The sequence below is a fragment of the Leuciscus leuciscus genome (genome assembly GCF_965113295.1).
Source record: "Leuciscus leuciscus genome assembly, chromosome: 23".
NCBI classification, from domain to species: domain Eukaryota; kingdom Metazoa; phylum Chordata; class Actinopteri; order Cypriniformes; family Leuciscidae; genus Leuciscus; species Leuciscus leuciscus.
The window spans coordinates 13865419-13887282 of record NC_138747.1 but is presented as its reverse complement, the minus strand read 5'-3'; the positions used below and the strand labels follow the sequence as shown (position 1 = coordinate 13887282).

The following is a 21864-nucleotide window of genomic DNA, read 5'->3' as shown; positions in this document are numbered from 1 at the left end:
GCATTACGTTTTTGGAGAAATCAATGTACAAATGGCTTACTTATCGTTGTCTGCATATTAACACATGGACACATGGAAAAGTGTAAACCTTTATGGATTTGGTCTTGTTTCTAATGTGTGTGTATATGTGTTTTGTCTAGCTGGCCAAAGAGAGCGAGCGTTTGCAGGCCATGATGACCCACCTGCATATGCGTCCATCAGAGCCAAAGCCTTTCAACCAACCTGTGAGTTCATAACCTTTACCTTCTACCATCTCATACTTACATCCTCTGATAACCTGTTTTTTTTATTTTCTCCCTGTATTTTTTTGCATGTAAAGTTTTGTTCAGTGCACAGTATGATCAGTAAATCAACTGTGTGAGGCACTAAAGAGCGCTCTCTGTTGGAGAAAGGAGGAAGTGCTGTATTATTTTTGCCGTCTTCTCTCTGTGTTTGTGTGTGTGTGCTTGGATTGTGTTCCTGGAGAGCAGCTAAACTCTATAGTCTCATCGCAGACCCATACTAATACCTGTTCACCTTATTCTTGCACTTTACGAAAGGAAGAAATAGTTTATCCTTGCAAGCCGTTAAGCACCTTCAACTCAAGTATAATGATGGACTCCTACAGATTGAGTTTTCTTTGTAGAAGCTACAGCTGGCCTGTTTTCCTTCGATCCACTTTAGAAGAGTGTTTGTGTACTTAAAGATGCTTGTCACGGTGTAAAAGAAAGTGAGTGTTTTGAGCTGGACTTACCAGATATTTCACATCGCTGCTTTATACGCAGGCATCACAAAGCATTTCCCCTCAAGCCACCAGCTGGCTGTGCAATTATTAGGAATCTAATGAATATTTCATGCTGAGATTGATGAGGAGTCTTATTAAAATATGAAGATGTTGAAATTAATTGTCAATTAGAAGTGGAGTGTCTTAATTTGAGGGGATATAAATGAAGGCGGAGGGCGAAAGTAGGCCGCGTCTCCTGTTTGGAGACAAATTCTCTGGATCAGCTGCCATTAATGGTAATGGGAAACAGCGACCGGGCCGGGCCGAGTGACCTATAAGAGAACGAGGGAGAGAGAGAATGAAAAAATGATAATTGTGAGTGTGATCAAGAGAAAGAATTAGCATTAAGTGGTAAGGGTGAGCATTGGGGCGGAGCTTAGCACAAGCTCAAACCCGTGTGTGGCATTGACCGCTATTAAGATCGTTGGATGTTTGGCACAGCAAACTGGCGCAGCTCCAGTGTTAATTAAGTACCTGTTAAACCATTTTGCTCCCCTAATTACTGGAGATGGGCCAGGTTGGCTCCTGTGGCAATGAGAATAGAGAGAAAAGAGGGCTGGCACTGTTTAATTCGCCATATTAGCTTCAACCCTGCTACGCCCGCCCCCTCCTCTCGCTCGCTCTATCTCTCGCTGTTCACACGTGCACATGATGGTTTTAATTAGAGCAAAACAAGCAACCCCGAAAAAGACTCCCTGAGCGATGGGGAAAGCTGTTTCCTAGCGTTCCGTGCCCGCCAAAGCTAATTGGGCAGAGCAGGGCCACGATGAGGGCGGGTAACCGCAAGCGTTGTTTGTTGCAAGATTGTTGTTTTACCCCCTCCTACCATGTATCGCTTTGTTTTGTTCCTCTTGTGTGGCTTTAATTGCAGACATTGTGTCACCGAGGAGCCTCGTTTGTGCCTGCGTGTGTCTGAGAAACACGATTTGCGGGGTGCTTTGTTTGAATTTCACCGGGTGAACAGGATCATCTTATAATGGAGTCATTGTGCCAACTGCTTTTGGCATGGATGTGCTGGCATGGATCGCAGGATGTGCTTCTCACAGCGGGAGACCAATGACAATTTGACAATGATTATATTTCCTGGTTTGTAATTGCAATGCTGAAGATTACTGTACTCCATGAAGATGATGCGAATTAGAATCAAGGCTGCGCGGAGACTTAACCCATGCCAAATAGAGGGAGACAGACATTTATGTTTTTGCACTGTTTTGTTTTGTGGAATATGTATGAATGTGTTTTTGTAAACAACAAAAAATGCAAGCAAATGCAATAACATTAAAACAACATTACATATATGTTGAATACAATATCTTATTAACTCTTCCCAAAAATAAAACACACTTTTCAAGTTTTAATGCAAATTTTCGTTTAAACAGTTACCTGCATAATACACATATAGAAGCTTTTGTTAAATTTGACACAATTACATATATACTACAAATATTGTTATAGATTATAATATTTATAGTTTCATATTTACAACATTCATTAAAAATGTGAAATAAATAATAGTCATTATCCTTGTAATTGGATAACATTCAGACTGGTTTTCCAGTATTTTTGAGTGAATTTTGATGATGTGTATTGTGTATATCTCATTTGATATCATTAGTTTCTTCAAACGTTGGGGTCTGTAAGAGGTATTATTTAAAAAAAAAAAAACAAAAAAAAAAACAAGGAAGCATCAGTTTGATCAACATTTGACTGTAAAGACAATTATAATATTGCACAATATTTCTATATCAATTAAATGCTGCTTTAAATGATTTTAAAACTTTCTATTCATCAAATAAACCTGTTTTTTTGTTGATGTTTTTTATCATGGTTTCCACAAACATATTAAGCTGCTCAACTGTTTTCGAGAATGAAAATAATGATAAATGTTTCTTGAATGCCAAATCATCATTAGAATGATTTCTGAAGGATCATGTGACACTGAAAAGTGGAGTAATTCCTGCTGAAATTCAGCTTTGCTATCACAGGAATAAATTACATTTTGAAGTGTATTAAAGTAGAGAACACTTATTAAAATTGTAATAACATTTGATAATATTACTGTTTTACTGTATGTTTGATCAGATAAATGCAGTCTTGGTTAGCATAAGAGACTCTTTTATTTTAAAACATTTAGAAAAAAATCTTACCAACCCCAAACTTTTGAATGGTAGCCAACTGTAAATCTTATGATTTATATGTTGCTTGCAAAAAAATTCTAAATACACTGCTAGGTTTAAATGGCTGATCATATATAAATTTGCTAGCCAGCTAATGCTAACCATACAAGTAGTGTATGACCTACTACTAATATAACAACTAATTGTCATGTAAATAAAGTTCCTATTTTGTTTCTTCTCGTCTAGCTGAACCTGGCCTCTAGCATGTCGCTGTCAAAAAGAGAAAGTGAGGGGTTTCCTGAGGGCTTGCCTCATCCCCCCACCTCCGCCGCAACTCCCATCACCCCCATGAGGCAGGGACCCTCCGTCATCAGCTCCTCCAGCCTGCACGGAGTCGGACCCATCCGTCGGCGCAACTCCGACAAGTTCTGCACCCCCATCGCTTCGGGTCAGTGTCCCGACCGCACAAATACAGCTCATCACACTCTACGTATCGATTTCTACAACACTGCAATATATATGAAATAATCATGGCTGGTTTTGTCTGTTACAGAACTTGCACAGAATTGTGAATTCTACAAAAACGCTGACGTCAGGCCTCCATTCACCTACGCCTCCCTCATACGACACGTAAGTCATCCTGATGTAGAGATCTGGACTGTGCGCTCTGTGCTCCAGTGCACTTTAGCAGAGTTCAACGGTGTGTGCTGGTAACTAAGGATTTATGCGCATCTCTTAGCTCGGTGTCAGTCATGCTGAAACGCGTGGCACTATCCATAATGCACTGCCTGCCCATCTGGAAACAGTCCATCAGCTAATGTCTCACTAATAACAGCCATTTGAATCACCTCTTGACACCTGCTGACTCTCTCTCTTCCGTTCTCTCTTCACTTTATTCACCAGGCCATTCTGGAAGCCCCTGACCGACAGCTGACTCTAAACGAGATCTATAACTGGTTTACACGAATGTTCGCCTATTTCAGGAGAAACACAGCAACATGGAAGGTAATGTCCCATCAGATGAAAAGTCGATATATTTTGCACCATGGATGTCTATAATACTTTGAGATACATGTTAGCATTCCTATTCATCACAACGGCAATCAACAAGCGTTGTTTTGCACCAAAACCCTTCCAAACTAACTATTGTACTGCAGTGATTTGTTTTTACCTTTATTTTATTTTATTTATTTATTTAATACCAAACAATTCTAAACTATTGAAACATTTGATGAAATTTTTCCATTGAACTAAAATAGATCATCTGAACAGGCCTTTATACCTTAAATCTTAATAAACCATCAGTCTATAGCGGTCAATGTTTAGAAGAGCTTGCTTGCCTATGCTTACCTCCTGGCAATGACTCACAGACATAAAAACAGAGCAACGGACACAATCCTTTGTTCAACATGACCCAAACAACAATAAATCCTCTCTCCGTGCCAATGGATACAGCGGGTACAACAGAGATACGGCCTTCTGTAGAGCTCCAATAACAGTGAGGTTATTAATGACGCCTGGCATCACCCAGACAGCCATGTTATGAGCCGGCCATTCTCAGATCTGTTTTTCTTTTCTTTTCTTTTTTGGTGTCCTGATGTGCTCTCCTCATTGTTTTGATTGTGTTATGTGGCGTCGGCCTGCCTACTGGTGTTTGGTAGGTGAGAGCAGGAAGTTCAAGTCCATTCGACCTCATTTCCTTTGTACTCTGTACTAAACTTCACTAAAAAGAGGCAAAAGCTGGAAATTCAATCAGTCTTTGCATAGCCTATGGCTGCCTGCTGTTTCTATGTATATGCATATGCATATGCCAACACAGTTTCTGTATTATCAGTCTATGGGCACGTAGCATTGCAACTCTTATCAGACCGTTTAATTTGGGCTAGTTGATTAGCATGCGCCCTGCTGGTCCGGAGCCAGTTGTGTATCAGCTCCACATCTCCTGACCAGCTCTGACATGCCACAGTCCACTGGAGCCCGCTACAGGAGCGCAGCTCTCCCCTGTGAACCAGCTGCTGTCATACTCCTCCCTCCACCTGTGTGTGTGCTCCACCCCAAGCTTTGATGTCCAATCAGCTGCTTTAACCACACGACGCTCGCTTTCATGCCACCCGTGGAGGGCAGAGCCGATACTAGGCATCAATGAATGCATGAATGGGTGTTGAGTCTGCCTATTTTAATCTCTTAATAATATAAAGTGAACTCTATTTCTTTATTTTCCATTTATCTGCCTCATTGGTCTGGACAAACTTCGTAAAGCAAATTTAAACAACAGAAGTTGAACCAAAGTGCTGTACAAATTAAGACAAAATTAATTATAAATTATATATTTTTAAATGCCATAATGGTAAATTTAGATGGTTACACATGGTTATTGAATAAAATATTATATTATTATAATATTTGTTGTTGTTATTATTATAACTTTTATTCAATAACCATGTTTAACTTATGTAAATTTGCTTTTATGAAATGTTAATGATTAATTATTATAATAATAATATTAATAGGAACTCTTATTCAGTAACCATATTTTTAACCTTCCTAAACTTAAAAAAAAACAAAAAATCTTATATTAATAATATTAATAATAAAAATAACAACCATTTTTTTAATCTAAGCATACCTTTATGAACATGTAGTAGTAGTAGTAGTAATAATAATAATAATTATTATTATTATTATTATATGTATTAATATGAATAATAATAACTCAATTAACATTTTATCTAAGCATACCTTTATGAAATTGTAATAATAATATGTATTAATAATAATAATAATAATAGTGTTTTAGGTAACACTTTATTTTACAGTGTCCTTGTTACGTTACATATGTTACATGCACTTACCATAGTAATAACAGTAAATTATGCATAATTACATGCAACTAACCCTCAACCAAATCCTAATCCTACCCCTAACTATAGTAAGTACATGTAGTTAATTAGTAGTTAAATGTATAATACACTGTAACAAATAATTTTACTTGCACATTATTAATATGTTTAACGTATCTAAACTTACCTTTATGGAACTTAAATAATAATAATAGTTATAACAATAAAAACTCTTTCTAATGTTGAACTTACCTAAATTGACCTTTGAAATAAAGTCTCTCTCTCTCTCTCTCTCTCTCTCTCTCTCTCTCTCTCTCTCTCTCTCTCTCTCTCTCTCTCTCTCTCTCTCTCTCTCTCTCTCTCTCTCTCTCTCTCTCTCTCTCTCTCTCTCTCTCTCTCTCTCTCTCTCTCTCTGGTCTTTCTCTCTGTCCAAAGTGAAAAGCAGACCGGTCATTAAAGGCATGGGCCGACCATGTAACCGTCCCATTTAGCTGGCCATCTCCTCATCACCCTGCTTAACCATTAGTTCGCCTCTCAGAAAGATGTGCTAATACATCCCTCCTTTCCCAGCACCTCCCATCCACCCCTATCCCCCTGTGGACTAGGAGCTTGGCAAGGTGCTGTCAGGCCGAAGAGAGGAAACGGACACCGCGTAGAGTAGATCTCTTCCTGTCAGTCTGTCTCCTCATTAGCCATTCACGTGGCCTACAGCCTGGAGCCTGGGCTTAGGAGGTGCTGCCCCACATTCAGACAACACTGGCCCAAGGCTCATTTGTGTGCCTGAGCCTCTGGAGGGGAGGAAGTAGGGAGAGAAACGGAGAAGGTGAGGTTAGAGAGGGACCCAAGGCAGCTGAGGGCACAGAGACAGAACAGCGAGCTAATAGTCTTGAACCGCAGCGGCACCCATGAGCAGTTAGTGAGCTTAGCCAGTGAGAGTTGAGGGGAAGGAGGTGAAAGGGGCAGGAATATCTTTAACAACTCATTTCACTTTTATGAAATTTAACAATTAATGGATCCGTCTACTTTTCCTCCTCCACCTCCTACTGTACCTTTTCTCTCTCTCTCTCTCTCTCTCTCTCTCTCTCTCTCTCTCTCTCTCTCTCTCTCTCTCTCTCTCTCTCTCTCTCTCTCTCTCTCTCTCTCTCTCTCTCTCCTCTCTCTCTCTCTCTCTCTCTCTCTCTCTCTCTCTCTCTCTCTCTCTCTCTCTCTCTCTCGCGCTTTTATTTTAATAACTGCACATTCTCACTCGTCTTCCTCTCTTGCTAGTCATTTGGCCCGGTATTAAATATAGAAATGGAGATACATGTTCTCCGGTGCTCTTAATGGCCATCTATATTTCATGAAAAGTCAGGTCCGGAGAGTAGGGGGAAGTCATTGATCAGTTAGAGGGCAGCTCTTATTCACAAGATGGACACCAGCTGGGTCATTCTACAAAACTGCTGCTGTTTGTGTAAAATGACTTGAACAATGAAGGGCTGATGCTAACTTTTACTGTTACTATAAACATTTTTCTACAAAATCTCCTTGCTGTATTTGCAAAAACAAATACATTTTGATGAAAACTAAATATATGAAACTATATATATATTTTTTGTTGTTGTTGAAAAGAAGTCTCTTATGCTCATTGAGGCTGTACTTATTTTATCAAAAATACAGTAAAAACAGTAATATTGTGAAATATTATTACAATTTGAAGTAGCTGTTTTCTAATTTAATATAATTTATTCTTGTGATGGCAAAGCTGAATTTTCAGCATCATTACTCCAGTCCTCAGTGTCACCTGATAATTCAGAAATCATTCAAATTTGGTGCTCAAGAAACATTTTATTATATTATCAATGTGGAAACTGTAAAATATATATTTTTTGTTTTTACTATTATTTTATATACCACTTTTTAATGAATCGAAAGTCCAAAGAATGGCATTTATTTGACATAGAAATTTTTTGTAACATTATAAATGTCTTTACTGTCACTAAACTTTTGAATGGTAGTGTATATACAGTATAATACTATACTGTATATATACAGTATATGTGGAGATATTTCAGTATTCTCAGTCTTCCATTAATTTCCCCATTGCTTTTCTGAATTTCACAGTTGTAGTTTAACTAATGATCATGTATTTAAAGTGGGAGATATTTGTAACCCACACTGATCATTTCTCTGTGCCTTATCCTTGTAAAGAATATTAAAGTCAGATTTTTTTCCTTTTCTTTCTCATACTCTCTTTCTCAGTGGAGGATTTATTCTGATGTCTGCACGACATATTTAATTTTGCTGGTACACTTGTACTTCCTTTTGTATGAGGCTACAAGTGTCCATGGCCTTGGTGTCCCTTGTGTCGTTTTTAAGACCCCTGTGTCTGAGATTTGCTTTCTTAATACACATTCCTGGTCCAATGAGTGATTCTTTTCAAAAAAGTAGTTTTTTATTAATATTGCAAAATCTGAATGTACTGTACGTCACTGTCGCTGTTCATTTCTTGGCTGAGATGGTGAAATGGTGACCATAGTGTCGCTCCTCTTCATGTGGGCACAGTCACCAGAAGAACAGAGACCCGTTTGACATACGCATCACGTGTGCCATCTTTCTAATATAGCCGCCACCCCTCCAGTCACTCATGCGCGCTCACTCACACACACACACACACACACGCACACACACACACACACACAGCCAGGCGAGCATTTTGTTTATGTCTGCAGAGGCTGACCCCCTTTAAATTGCTGCTAATGTTTTAACTGGGAGAATTAGTCTTTCATCACGGATGGGAATGCAAATAAAATCGGTGAGGTGGCAGGCTGAAATTGGGGTCATACTCATTTGCAAAACTAAGCATCATCGCTCCTGCGCGGGGAAATTTATTCAAAGAAGGGAGGCCTCGCCTGATTATGGCACTTGTAATTATGGTTAGGAGTGATTCCGGCATCAGCAGTCCCTCCCTCATGGATTCGGGGGGGAAAAAAGAGTGCGTCGGAAAAAATACACAGGATTTAATTATACACGAATTAAAATTGGTAATGAAATTGGGCATGAACAAACTACAAATAGCAGATGAAAAGGAAGGGACCTCCCTTGGGGGTGTTATTCTAGATAGTGGCTGATTAGTGAAATTTAAAATAAAAAAAGCAGGGGGTGGGTTTGCTGATGGTGGTGGGGGGATAGGGCGCATCGTTTCTTATTTTTTTTGCGTTCAAAGATGGAGGTTTTTTTTCAAACTCCCACTGTTATGATGGTGTGGCACCACATTGTCACTTCCCCTTGGTAGAATGTGCACTTAATTGGTTGTGTGTGTCTGTGAGATGGTGCGGGCGGGGGAACGGGGTTCGAGATGGAGAGATACGCTCAGTCGACATGTCCCCGTCTGAGCCGTACAATCTTTTGTGCTCATCATCACGTGCGCTCTTTTAATTAGAAAGCAGGTATAAGATTTATGCCATTATTAAAGGCTGTTTATATCAGGCCTTGCTATAATTGCATTTTCAGCAATGACAGCGACGCAGTCTCGATTTTGCTTAAGATACCTATGGTGTAGAATCATGGCTGGAACGGGAAACTAACTACTACTCTTTGCTCTCTTGTCTTCTCTGTATGTCCCGTCGCCGTTACCTAGAATGCTGTGCGCCATAACCTGAGTCTGCACAAGTGCTTTGTGCGGGTCGAGAACGTCAAGGGTGCTGTCTGGACCGTGGACGAAGTGGAATACCAAAAGAGGAGACCACCAAAGATGACCGGGTACGTAGACTTAGATGGGAAAAGGGATTGTTCACCCAACAGTGAAAATTCTGTCATTGTTTATCACTCTTGTGTTGTTACAAACTACTATGGCCTTTTATAAATTTCCAGGGCATTTAATAAAAGTGTAACAAAGGGTAACAAACATGACACTAAAATAATGCAATAATAAACAATAACTAAATAACATAAAATCTATCACAAATGTATCACACCCTAATGTACATTACTGATAAAAAAAGATCAAATTAAGATTATTTATGCAAAATAGAATGTGTAATATATGGCTATTTATAGTTTTTACTTCCAAAAACCGTAGTAAAATTACATTTTCATTGATTTTCATACATGACATCTATTGATATCATTGATATCAAATAGCTGTGCTGCCACTCATGGCTCGCTTAAGAACGCCTGCTCAGAATTTCTGTAGCTTTACAGACTGAAATAGGAGCCTGTCCGAAGTCATACAAATCACAATAACCTGCGAAACACTGGATTAAAAGAGCACTCTTTAAGTGTAGACTATTTATTGAGTGGAAGTCCCAAAAACAGGCTTTATTCCTGTAGCTAAAGCGTGAGCTTGTAGGTCTGCTCTGTAAGTGGGGCTGTAATCGTTATTGGCATGTATGATTACCCTAATGGGCTTCCCATCATTACCCTATTACTGACTCTCTAGTCAAAAGCACAAAGGTCTCTTTTGTGCCTCGCCTGCTTGTGTTTGGAAGTGCATGCGTGTGTGTTGGTGTGCCTGTGTGTTTTTCCCGTCTGTGTCTACACTGTTTAGGGTACATTGTGAGCAGATGCACAGCAGAAAAGCGTGCCTGCTTGCATTTGTACAAACAGATGTTACACGCCGTCTCAAGCTCTGCCAGAGAGACGACGGCAAATTACCCAGCCGACGGCCTGCCCGCCAGATTTCAGCCCTGTAGCGCACAGACACAAAAGCGAACAAACAGTAGTGTGTGTGTGCAGTTTATGCTGTGTCAGAATGCATGTGTTACTCTCTATTGTTTAACTTTTCTATTTATCTTGTGTAAATAGAATAGTGCCTCAGCCTTTTTCATGGGTTTAGGAGCTTTTTTAACAGCCTCTGGTCAGCTCGTAATCCACACGTGTACTTAATCTTTCTTCTTCTCCTTCTCAGGAGTCCCACTCTTGTGAAGAATATGATTTCTGGGCTGGGATTTGGCTCCCTTAATGCCAGCTATCAGGTAAGCGTGTGTGGTTTTTCAGTACATCAAATCAATATACAAGCCTTATACTTTCATCCACATTGAAAATTATGGGGAAATGAATATGATTTACAAAAAAAATCTAGTTACTCTACTCTCCCAAATTTTTGTTGATTGAAATATTGCACTTAAAACGTTTGATTGTCTGACTTGTGAGAGAAGTCGTTTAATTTGTCAAACCAGTTCAGTGTTCAGTCCGAAGGATTCATTAGCAAATCGGTCTGATTTTATATTTGCATTGAAAATAAAGTCTTTAAAGTCGTTTCTAAATATGAATATAAATTTTTCTAGAGGTCTAAAATATTTAGTTCGCTACGCAGTGCCTTGGGTAGAGTACAAGTTGCCATAGTGAGATCTGAAATGAGTGAATCTTTCTTTTCAACGAATTAGTCTAGAGGTTTCGTTACATGAAGTGATTTTATACAACTGAAAAAATCCTGGATAATTCATTCCTCGGAAAGTGTGGGAATCCTTAACAGATCAGGCCAGATGAAGCGCACAAGGGCACTGATAACAATTTCCTCTTCTAATTAGCTGCTTCTCCCAAACCTCCTCAGTTCTCCTCCCTCCATCGCACACGCGCTCCCAGCCAGCCATATGTGATTTATAGCGTCAAATATTTGTCAATGAAGGTCACAGCATAAAATTAGTGTCTGTCCTAGAAAATCCATCTGAAACTCGCGACTCCTGTCTCCGCGACTCCTGTTCTGAGCTTTCAGAGCCTAGCTGTGTGTTTTTCCCAAGAACACCGTGTGACGAGACAGAGATGGATCTGGGAGGTTAGCCTTTTTGTGCTTGCGTCCTGGTCTGGGTGTGTGAGCGTGTGTGGCGCTCTGTCAGGTCTGTGCCCATCCATCTCCTCACAGGACAAGCAGTGTCAGCGGCTGACAAACAAACAGCCCAGCTAATCACGGGCCAACACACACACAAACACACTTCCACCGCCCTGGCCCAGTTTGTCCCGCTCTGACCCCACAGGCCATCTCTATGGAAATGGAACTGCTCATCCTGAAAAGGCCGCACATAAACTAGCCTTTAACAAAAGAGCAGACACACAGTGTGCACAACAACGCCCTTCCAGAGTGTGAGAGAACTGTGGCTCTCCGTTTTCCGTTTGTAATTCCTCGAGTGTGTTGTGTGTTTTAGTCTGGTATTCTGAGCACAATCTCGCCTAAAATCGTCCGTTTAAAAGTGACTCAACCTGGTCATCTCATTAAATCTGTCTGTTTTTGCTACTTTCTTAAAAAATTGTTGGTGGCTCCCTATTAATTATAGTTTAAAGGGGGGGAAATTTGCCTTTATTTAGTTCACATCAGCTAAACCTTGTGTGACCCTGATCATCTTTCTCGCCACCACCCAGTCTCAACAGAATCAGAATGAATTTCCCTCAAACTCTTTCATTTCGCCCTCTCTCTCTTTCTCTCGACGGCATATTTTCGGCAGTCACGACAGTTTGGATTGGCACAAACACCACAGAATTTTCAGTTCAGAAGTGACTGTATGGAGACGAAGGAAACCATCCAGAACCGTTTTCCGTTCCGCTTTTCCTCATGTATTAAAATATCCATATGCGTAGTTGTTTATGTATATTTATATGTAGTTATATGAATTTAACATTTACTTACATTGATTTTTACTTCTAACATTACTTCTGACTTGGAACTTTTTTATTATAATTGTTTGTTTTTTTAGTTTTTTTTTAGCAGTTTATAGATTTATACCTTCAAAATCAGGAGTAAACAGTATATCTGGGGTATTTATTTTATTTTATTTTATTTTTTTACGGAAGTAAAAATAACAGACAAAAAAAACGACTAAAAAGTAATCCAAAAGATAATGTAATGAATGCTATTATGTAAAATGAAGATATTTCAGATTATTTTAATAATTATTATTAATAATTAATTTATCACTCAAATTATTATGCTGATAATGTAATTTGTAATGAAAAATTATATTATTATATATAATTATATTTGGCAATATTACTTCATTTAAAAAATATTAAATAATAAACCGTAATGAGAAGTATAAGCATTTTCACTAAAGTTTTCAGTTTTTTGGACCCCACTTAATTTATTTTCCCTTAAAAAAATAACACATCTCATGTCCTGAAGAGTTTTAGAGGTGTTTTCGTATGAGCACATGTGTAGCAGGAGCGCGAGTCTGTGTGTCTGTGTTTCAATTGGGCCTGTTGCATGGAGGCGAGGAGACCCCTAGTGGTCACACAAACTAACCTGCTGCTCCACTGCCACCAGATTTCTCTCAAAACATACAGATTGCATCAATCCAGCCAGCACATTTATCAAAACCAAAGAAGACTTTTATTAAATAATAAGTTTTTTTAAAAATCAATAAAATGACACACTTCCTCTGAGGATGCTATAACTGTGAAAGTCACCATTGCTTGTATAGGACTTTGTGCCTAAGTACACCTTGCAGTCATCTATATTCACTTAAAGATCTTTCAGACCTGCACCACCATCAATGGCCATCCTTATGACTTTAGAGCAACATGTCCATCATTGAATCTCTCTTAACTTTCCATAATGACTTCATACTTCCATTTTGTGTGTGCAGGCTGCGCTCGCAGAGAGCAGTCTTGGTCTTCTGAACAGCTCCACCCTGATGAACAGCACAGGTGCGAGTCTCAACATGCTGCACGTCGGCCACGATGATGTCAGCAGCACTGTTGAACAAGTCAACAGTAACGGTAGCTGCAGCCCGGGCCTCTCTCCGCAGCAGTATGGGTAAGACTATAGTCAACTCACAGCCAGCTCTGGTCTGCCAGTGCCTTCATATGTAGTGTATTACTTCATTTATTACTGAATAAAGCAATAACCTAAAGTTAAAGGTTGTTTTAGTTTTTATCAAACAACAGCAATGAAAAAAATAATGAATCCATTTTTTAATACACAACTTTTCCAAAATTTGGTGATTTTTGTTGTTGTTTGATTAATACATTTTTGTAGTTATTGCTGTTTTTTGTTGTTTTTTAAAGAAGTCTCTTATGGTCACCAAGGAGGAATTTATTTGATCAAAAATACATATCAAATTCTTTCCATTTAAAATAACTGTTTTATGTTCTAATATTTTTTTTAAATGTAATTTATTTCTCTGATGGCAAAGCTGAATTTTCAAGCATCATCACTCTAGTCTTCAGTGTCACATGATCCATTAGAAATTATTTTAAAATGCTGATTTTCTGCTCAAGAAACATTTATTATCATCATCAATGTTAAAAACAGAAATATTTTGTGGACACTGTTATGCATTTTTTAGGATTCTTTAGTGAATAGAAAGTTCCAAGGAGCAATATTTATTTGAAATAGAAATGTTACAAATAACCATTTAATGCATTGTTGCTTGAAAAAAAAAATAATACTGACTCCAAGCTGTTGAACTGTAGTGTATATAATTTATTAATGATAAAAAAAAATATATATATATGAATATATGTATGAAAGGCGCAATATAAATAGTGTGTGTGTGTGTGTACATATATATATATATATATATATTAGTACAAAATATTTCTTCCTTAATGAAATCTTAGGGATTATATAACAAATTATAATATTATGTAAATGTATATATTTTAAAGCAATTGAAAAAGTGACATGTTCAAAAAGTGTTGCATATTTAAAGGTTAATCTCTAATTTGATTCATCTTCCTTTTACTGTATAATCTTAATAAAGACTGACTTATTGTGTGTTACTCTGTCTCAGACACCAAATCCATGTGAAAGAGGAGCCAGCTGAGATGGAGGAGGACTGCAGACCCGTGTCTCTCATGGCAGCTGTCAATCAAAACCTGAGCATGCCTGGTGACGAGCGTGACATGGAGGAGGAGCTTCCCACGGAGGAGCTGGAGTAAGAGGAGGCGGAGCTCACCGGCCCGACCACTCCCTCATATTCAAGATGTTCAAGATCAAGTGAGAAAACAAAGATACAAAACCAACTACAACTTCAAAAACCAAAACAGGGTTAGACCTCATCTGTTCACAATGCAAAAACACACGTCTCCCCCCAACTCCACCCCCCCTTGATTTTTTTATTTTTCTTTCTCAGTCAGTACCCTCAAAATGGCCCTTTGAGCAAGTGCGTTTATGTCCTCCTGTGTTTGAAACATGGTCTGATAGAAGTATGGACCAGCGTATCTAAAGCTACTGAGGGAAAACTGACGTCAGTATACACACTTAGTCTTTTTTTTCTTCCCAGAAGTCACTTGAGGTTTCTCTATTTTAAGTCTTTTTAGCTTGAATTTTTATGTTCCTTGGGCCTGAGAACACTGCTTTTCTATGGGATAAATACACAGCGGTGATTTACCTCAGAAAGATGTTCACATGCCTGACAAGAGAGGAAAAAGATGCCGAACACACATCTTCGGAATGACTTCTGCTTTCAACCGGATTTTTGTACTCGTTCAAAGGGGATGCTGTAAGACTCAGTAACTTTGCGGTCACACAGATAAATTCACCACTCTTGACAAAGGCAAAGACTGAAACAATACAAGCTGAAAGACTGGCAACGGCATCCCTGGCCACCTGACCAACTCCTTTTGTTTCTTTTTTCTTTTTTCGTCTCCCTTACATGACTGGACTGGAGATACAGGGGACACGTTCTGTCTCGAGGCGGTGTTAGCCTCCACGGATGCTTGCGCTGTCCTTATCTTTATCTGATGGTATCCACAAGAATCTGCCAGAACGTGCTTTTCCCCCTCACTCTTTGTCAGACTAAACGTAGAAAATGTTGCTACCCCCAAAAAAGGCATATTTCAGGAAAAGGAACTTTTTTTCTGTTGTTCTCTTGTGGTGCTGTTATGACAGCCAGACTGACATGAGGCTTGTGGAGGACCGGCTCAGAGACTTTATTGACTGTATTGTTGATTATAATATGTGTGCAGTAGCTTTCGATTTTGTTTTCCTTTCATAGTCATTTATTTCTTTAAGGATCAACATTTTTCATTGTGATGTAATTCAACTATTATATGTCTTCTGTTAATGATTGTTTTGTTTTGTTTTGTTAAATCATCATTCCAAATAGGGGTTACGTTTGGGAGAGAAGTTCCAAAATCCTTATTCTACAAACTCCACCCCCAAAAAACATTTTAAAAAAGTCCAAAACGTATCCTAGCGTTAGATCACACGTAAATGAGGATAGCACTTAGCGTTAAGTGAAAACTTCCGAAACAGAACCACAGATGAAATCTAACGTTAAATACCACTCGAACATTTCTATAGTAGAGAGAAGCTGAAACTAAAGAGGTGGAATACGCATTGCAGGGCTCCCTGTAAGATCCTGAAAAACTTTACAGGCACTCATATCTCTCTTTTTTTCACAAATTTGCTTCATTTTTTTTGTTCATTTCGAATTTTTTTAATCTTATTTTCCCAGATTTGCGGCATTTCCTTTGTTCGTTTCAGAGTTTTCTGTAGTAGCCGGTTGATATCAGCTGCGATACAAAATATTGCTTTAACGTAAAAGATAACACGGTCACGGAATACCTCAGACCACAGTGTTTGCCCCCTCTCGCTGTTATTACAAAGGGGATTTGTACTGTGGCTAACCAATATAGTGACTCTCTCATTATCAGTTCAAAGTTCTATAGTTACTAGATATATAAAAGTTATTTGCAATTCACTGTGTGAGTAGAAAGTGTCTGATTAGCATGTGAGATTTTGCTTTAACTGAACTATAAAAAAAAAACTTTTCTCAGTAGTGCCATGCCAAATTTCGAGTTTTAATTTAATATATGTTGCATTTTTAGTTTTTTCCCCATTTTACTTTTGTTACAGGTAACCAAAGAGATATTTAGTAAACCAAAAAAAAAAAAAAAACGTTTTTTTATTTATCATTTCTTTTTCTTAGAGAACTGGCCAAAAGAACACAAACACGTCATTTGAATATTTAATTTATCCTTTTTTTTTTTTTCTTTTTTTTTTTTTTTTGACTCACTGACACTACAGAGCATTCCAAAAACCAAAGTGTAAAATGCAAATTTTTTTGTTGTTTAAAAAAGGAGAGAACTGTTTTAATATAAGTTAACCTAATGAGTTCTTAACACTACATATGTTTAAAGGCCAAAAAACAAACCGAAAAGGAAACAACAAGCAAAAAAAAGCAGTATTAACAAGCCTCTTGCAGTTCCTTAGTTAATGTACAAAGCACTTACGATCTGAGAAAGGAAGCTCTCTACCCCATCTTATGCTCAGGCGATTGCAGTGTTGAGAACGCAATCTTCACCGTCTAAGATTGCAAAGGACTTTACATGCAAATGGCACTTGAATAACAGTTGATGTACTTTGTGACACTAGAATCCAGTAGCAATTACTCAGCATTATGGTTTACTTCAATTACCAGTATTTCACAATAAAACGCAGTTCAACGAAAACCAAAAAAAGCAGGCAAGCACTTGCTTGTTGTGCTTACCCTGCCTGTTGAACAGTATTATCTACCACACTAATAAGGGATGGCTTATAGGGACTCAGATCGTTTCAAACACAACAGGAATCATTTTAAGTTCTGTTCAAGTAATTATTTCCCACTTTTTTTTTATGTTGGAGGATCTTTGACGTACATGGTCACGCGAGACCTGTGTATTCATTTCATACACACCTTCGAAACACCTACAAAGAAATAAAACCAAAAATAATGCTACCTCCTTTTGAAAACGATTCACAAAATAGATAGGCCAATGAAAGTCACCTGTAGTCATTCAAAAGGTTTGAATCCCTTCTAGTTTTTCATTCATCCACAAAATAATAATAATAAAAAAACGTGCGTTGTCGGAAAAACCAAAATACGATTCTTGTTGCATAGCTGTGAACGGAGCTTGTCGATTCCTCTCGATTCCAAATTCATTAGCATGAATGGAAACAAATAAACGAGACACAACGGGGAAAAAAGACGACTACCTCTCCACCCCCTCCTGAAAAAAAAAAAAAAATGCTGAGTCCTGTTAAGTATGAAGCATTAAGTCGTCAACATATTTAAAAGGGTCTACTCCAAATCACATATTCCCCACTTTAAGTGATCTATTAGCATAGTGTCTATGTACAGGTCCTCTGTGCGGAGGCTTAATTGTGTGTTCTAATTCCACATGCATAATGAGAGGCCAGGCCAATGAGAGCCATCGAGCTGGCCGGTCATTAGAGCGTACTCAATGGGCCAGTCAGTTGGGTGTCAGAAATGATGATAGGCAGAATGCATTAACGCAGGCCACTCTTGCACGGACCCCGCTTCCCAATTAATGCAAAGTGTAGCTTCGTGACGGCTGTGGAAAAAATAGCACACACACACACACACCATCCCAGAGAGATCATCACGCTCCTAGTAAAACAGGCCTTTATTTTTACCGCACGACAAAACCAAAATATCCAAAGAGAAGCATCAAGCTTGTGCTACAAGAACTGAGGATTGCAGAGGAATTGAAAAACTCTCACAAATGAATTGCTGCATTCACGAAATGGACTACAATTGTGCTTTAAGGTACATGTGTAAACAAAGCTGTTTTGTAAGATGTGGACTGAAACACATCAGTGGTGATCGCCATGACTCCTTTGTTACTTTTACGCGAGTTGTAATGATGTATTATTGTATATTACCGTTCGGCTTAGCTGCTCTCAAGGGCATTCCCTCTTTTTCGTGTTTCATTTACTTGTTTTCTTTTGGCTTTTATTTTTCCGCACCTGTTTTTTAGCTATTGTAAAGTTTTGAGCTCAGAATTCCTATACTGTATTGCTTATGCTAAAAGTGTATGTATTTATCATATTATGTGCTGCAGGTATCATGGTTAAATTTTGTTTTCCTTTTTCCCCCCCCAGTTTTTCTGTCATAAAACGTCTGGGACGATGATTCTTTTTTTTTTCTTTTTTTTTTTGTGTATTATCTCTCGAAAAAAGACAGATTAAGAGTTAGATAAGTGGTTTAGGTAACACACCTGTTTGTATATTTATCTTAGCTAGGTCTATTTTGATACTTTTTGTCTCTGTAGTGCATTTATGCATTTTTAAGGAAAAAAGAGAGAAAACAAACTAAAAAGTTGAACTCATTGTGAAATGATACCTCAGAAGGACTTTTCTCAGAAGACAGGACCAAAACTTCAGAAAAACAGTGAAAGAGAAAAAAAAAACATTGTAGAAAAAATGTGTAGCCCTCTCTTGCTTATAAGAAAGAGCAACTTTAAGGTGTTTTTTTTTGTTAATTATTGGTCCTTTAGGTGCCAATATGTGTACAGACTCCCTTTAAAGTCAACTCATATTTACCATGAGCACTCAAAGCTGTCTCTCATAAGGCAATAGCGCTCCAGATCTGTACAGAAAGTCTCTGAGAAAGTGCATGGATTGGCTCTCTTCAGCATAACTGGGTGATAATGTCGATTGAGAGCGTCTTCCTTATATTTTCAGACTTTCCTGCACCCTCATGGCACATGATGTCATGCGGGCTATTTTCGACCACTGTTTGCCATTCGCTGTGAACTTGGTGTGGCTTTTCCACTGTAGCATACCAAATAAGATTGTGAAAAGGCTTTTAGAAATGCAGTTCATTTTCAGTGACCACCAAAGGGATTGTGGATAGACTTTTATATTCTAAATCGATCAAGTCTGCCACAACTGTAACCAAACTAATGGCTGACGTAGGTGACAGCGGTATTTTACATTTCACGGTTATCCACCCTACAACCCAGAGCTCCATTGCCCGGTTATGAATAGCTTTGAGATGCCGCTCTCTAAGTAAAGGACCCCTACAGGGGAGCTTATGCCTGATGGTATTAACTTCTTCGGCCAATCAAATGGAACTACCACTTCGACTCTCCTCTCATTGTATTTTTACGAATGTGTGTACATTTTCAGCAGTGACTTCTATGTACTTTAGTTTCATTTTAACTTGTTTACTTCTCTTTTTTTTTTTTTTTTTACATTTGTTTTGCTTTTTCAGATGAGACTTGGGGGAAGAATAGGTGGTGTATTTTGAAATGGTATAGAAAAAAAAAGGCAACTAGCCATCCACCTTTGTCATTCTAACCCCCGGTGACCATGTTTATGCCAGTCACTGCCGTTTTTCTTCATGCTGTATAAAAAAACACATATATCTGTGTATTTGTAACCTGAATCTTCTTGTGTCTGTTCATGCAGACAATAAAAAACTGTACAGTAGGTCTAGTTGCATGTAATCTGTACTAATTATTGACAATGGCATTATAAAATGCAATAAAAATACTTATTACACTGTCTAAGACTGTGCATTGTAAGTTCCTTTCTATTTTTATTAACACTTTAATTAAAATTAACATATTAATGTGGTTTTGTAAATAACCCTCTGATTCATGAATTGTCACAAAGGTATTTTGTTTTAGTCATTCTTATTTTTATATTTTTTTGTCTCACTATTGATGCATATTGTTATATTTGTTTACAACATAAATGCACTGATGTTCACATTAAAGGGTTAGTTCAATCAAAAATGAAAATTCTGTCATCATTAACTCACCCTGAACACAAAAGATTTGCTGAACACAAAAGAAGATTTTTTGAAGAATTTTGGTAACCAAACATTTGATGGATCCCATTGACTTCCATAGTATGGGGGAAAAAAATGGAACAACTTTGTTTGGAATAATTAAGGGCGAGTTAAACATTTTTGAGTGAACTATCCCTTTAAGTATATTATTATTATTATTATTATTATTAATTATCCACAGTATTGTTTAATGAAAATATCCTCCTTTTTATTTTAAAAAGACCTAAAGGAAATTCCCACTGAAATATCCAGTTTATAACAAATACACTATTTGATTCATTATGTTCAGTACAGTAGACTGACAATTTTTTTTTTTATGGCAAGTAAATCACAAAAAAAAAAAAAAAAAGAATACAAATAAAATAAAAGAGTTCCTTAATCTACTAAAAATATCTCAGACTAAAATGTACGGCCATTTTGAATTGATCATATAAATGTCACATAAAAAACACAATGGCATAAATAGGACAGCCATAAAAATTATGGGAAAGGGTCAAATGTGATCACACATGACTGTTTAGATTTAAATAATACACTAAATGGTTCAAAATGTATTCTCATCATGCATCAGAAAGTCAATATCTAATTCACTTTAAAACATGCAAACACCCTTGCCAGCATTTGGCAGTTTGCAATAAGACAAGAGGTTGTGTGGCTCTGCTGGAGCTTGTGTGTATGGTGTTTCTCTATAACACACACACAGAGAGACACATACAGACACATCTACAAAAAGTTGTGTGAGGTGTACAAAATGTGCTCTCAATTAAGAGCAAACAAGGGAGGTGGCTTCCCCTAAATCATGCAAAATGCATGTGACACTTGGGCACATTGACTTTGGTGTAAAGCGGGTGATTGAACCAGAAAGCAGGGAACTCAACTTCAAGGAAGAGCACTTGCCTTTCCAACTAACTCAGGAATGGGAACAACCCTGTCCATTTGATGATATTTTTGGGGGGGATGTAGGACAAGATACATGGGACACAGGAGTAGAAAAAAAAAAAACTTCAGTGGTTGTGTCTTTATGTGCTTCCTCTATACGCTGAGTAATAGGCTAATGTTAGCAATTACCTCTTTGTGTAATAGCTAATCGCTTTATTATATAATTTATTGTCCATATTTAATATGAGCACAAACCTTCTCTCAAACTTTGTCGAGTAAGCAGTAGACACTGTACTTATTTGACCTAGAAATAGTTCTGAATCTTAAAAACAACAACATTATGACTAGCATTAACTGACTAGCATAAAACATTTTTTTGCTGATGCATTGTTGTCTACTAGCTCTGCAGTCTCTGACAGAGAGTGTGGCATTACATCAGGTTTGTTCTGACCAGCAGGCTGACAACATGAATAGTCATGTGTTCAAACCCTACAGAAGTGTGTCCATGTGATAGTCTTGTTGTTGTGTTACAGGCTCTGTCCACCAGGAGGGGTAAATAAACCAGCCAAAAACTGAATGGGACAGAATGAAAAAAAGAAAAGAAAAAGAAAATAACAGGACAGGCCCAGTCAGAGAGCCCTTTCAGTCTTCTGAGAAAATCTCTCACTGACAGACAGGGTGGAGAGTGTTATTCCAACCCATTTAGACCGGGATCAGGTTCTCTGCTTTTTTTTTTCTCTCTAGGTTTCGTTTGAAATCTGCCCTGAACG

At 38.0% G+C, this 21864-nt stretch overlaps 1 protein-coding gene across 8 annotated transcripts in view; it reads left to right on the top strand.

Moving 5' to 3' along the window:
* Positions 1-19931, top strand: part of foxp4 (forkhead box P4) — a 130617-nt gene extending 110686 nt beyond the window's left edge. For all 8 annotated transcript variants that reach the window (XM_082156120.1, XM_082156119.1, XM_082156122.1 and 5 more), the window contains 8 exons: positions 141-224; positions 3127-3328; positions 3434-3510; positions 3784-3885; positions 9337-9458; positions 10606-10672; positions 13274-13443; positions 14423-19931. In XM_082156120.1, the coding sequence (XP_082012246.1) occupies positions 141-224; positions 3127-3328; positions 3434-3510; positions 3784-3885; positions 9337-9458; positions 10606-10672; positions 13274-13443; positions 14423-14570 (972 nt within the window). In that variant the 3' untranslated portion in view covers positions 14571-19931. The remainder of the gene's footprint in view (positions 1-140; positions 225-3126; positions 3329-3433; positions 3511-3783; positions 3886-9336; positions 9459-10605; positions 10673-13273; positions 13444-14422) is intronic.
* The last annotated feature ends 1933 nt before the right edge of the window (positions 19932-21864 follow it).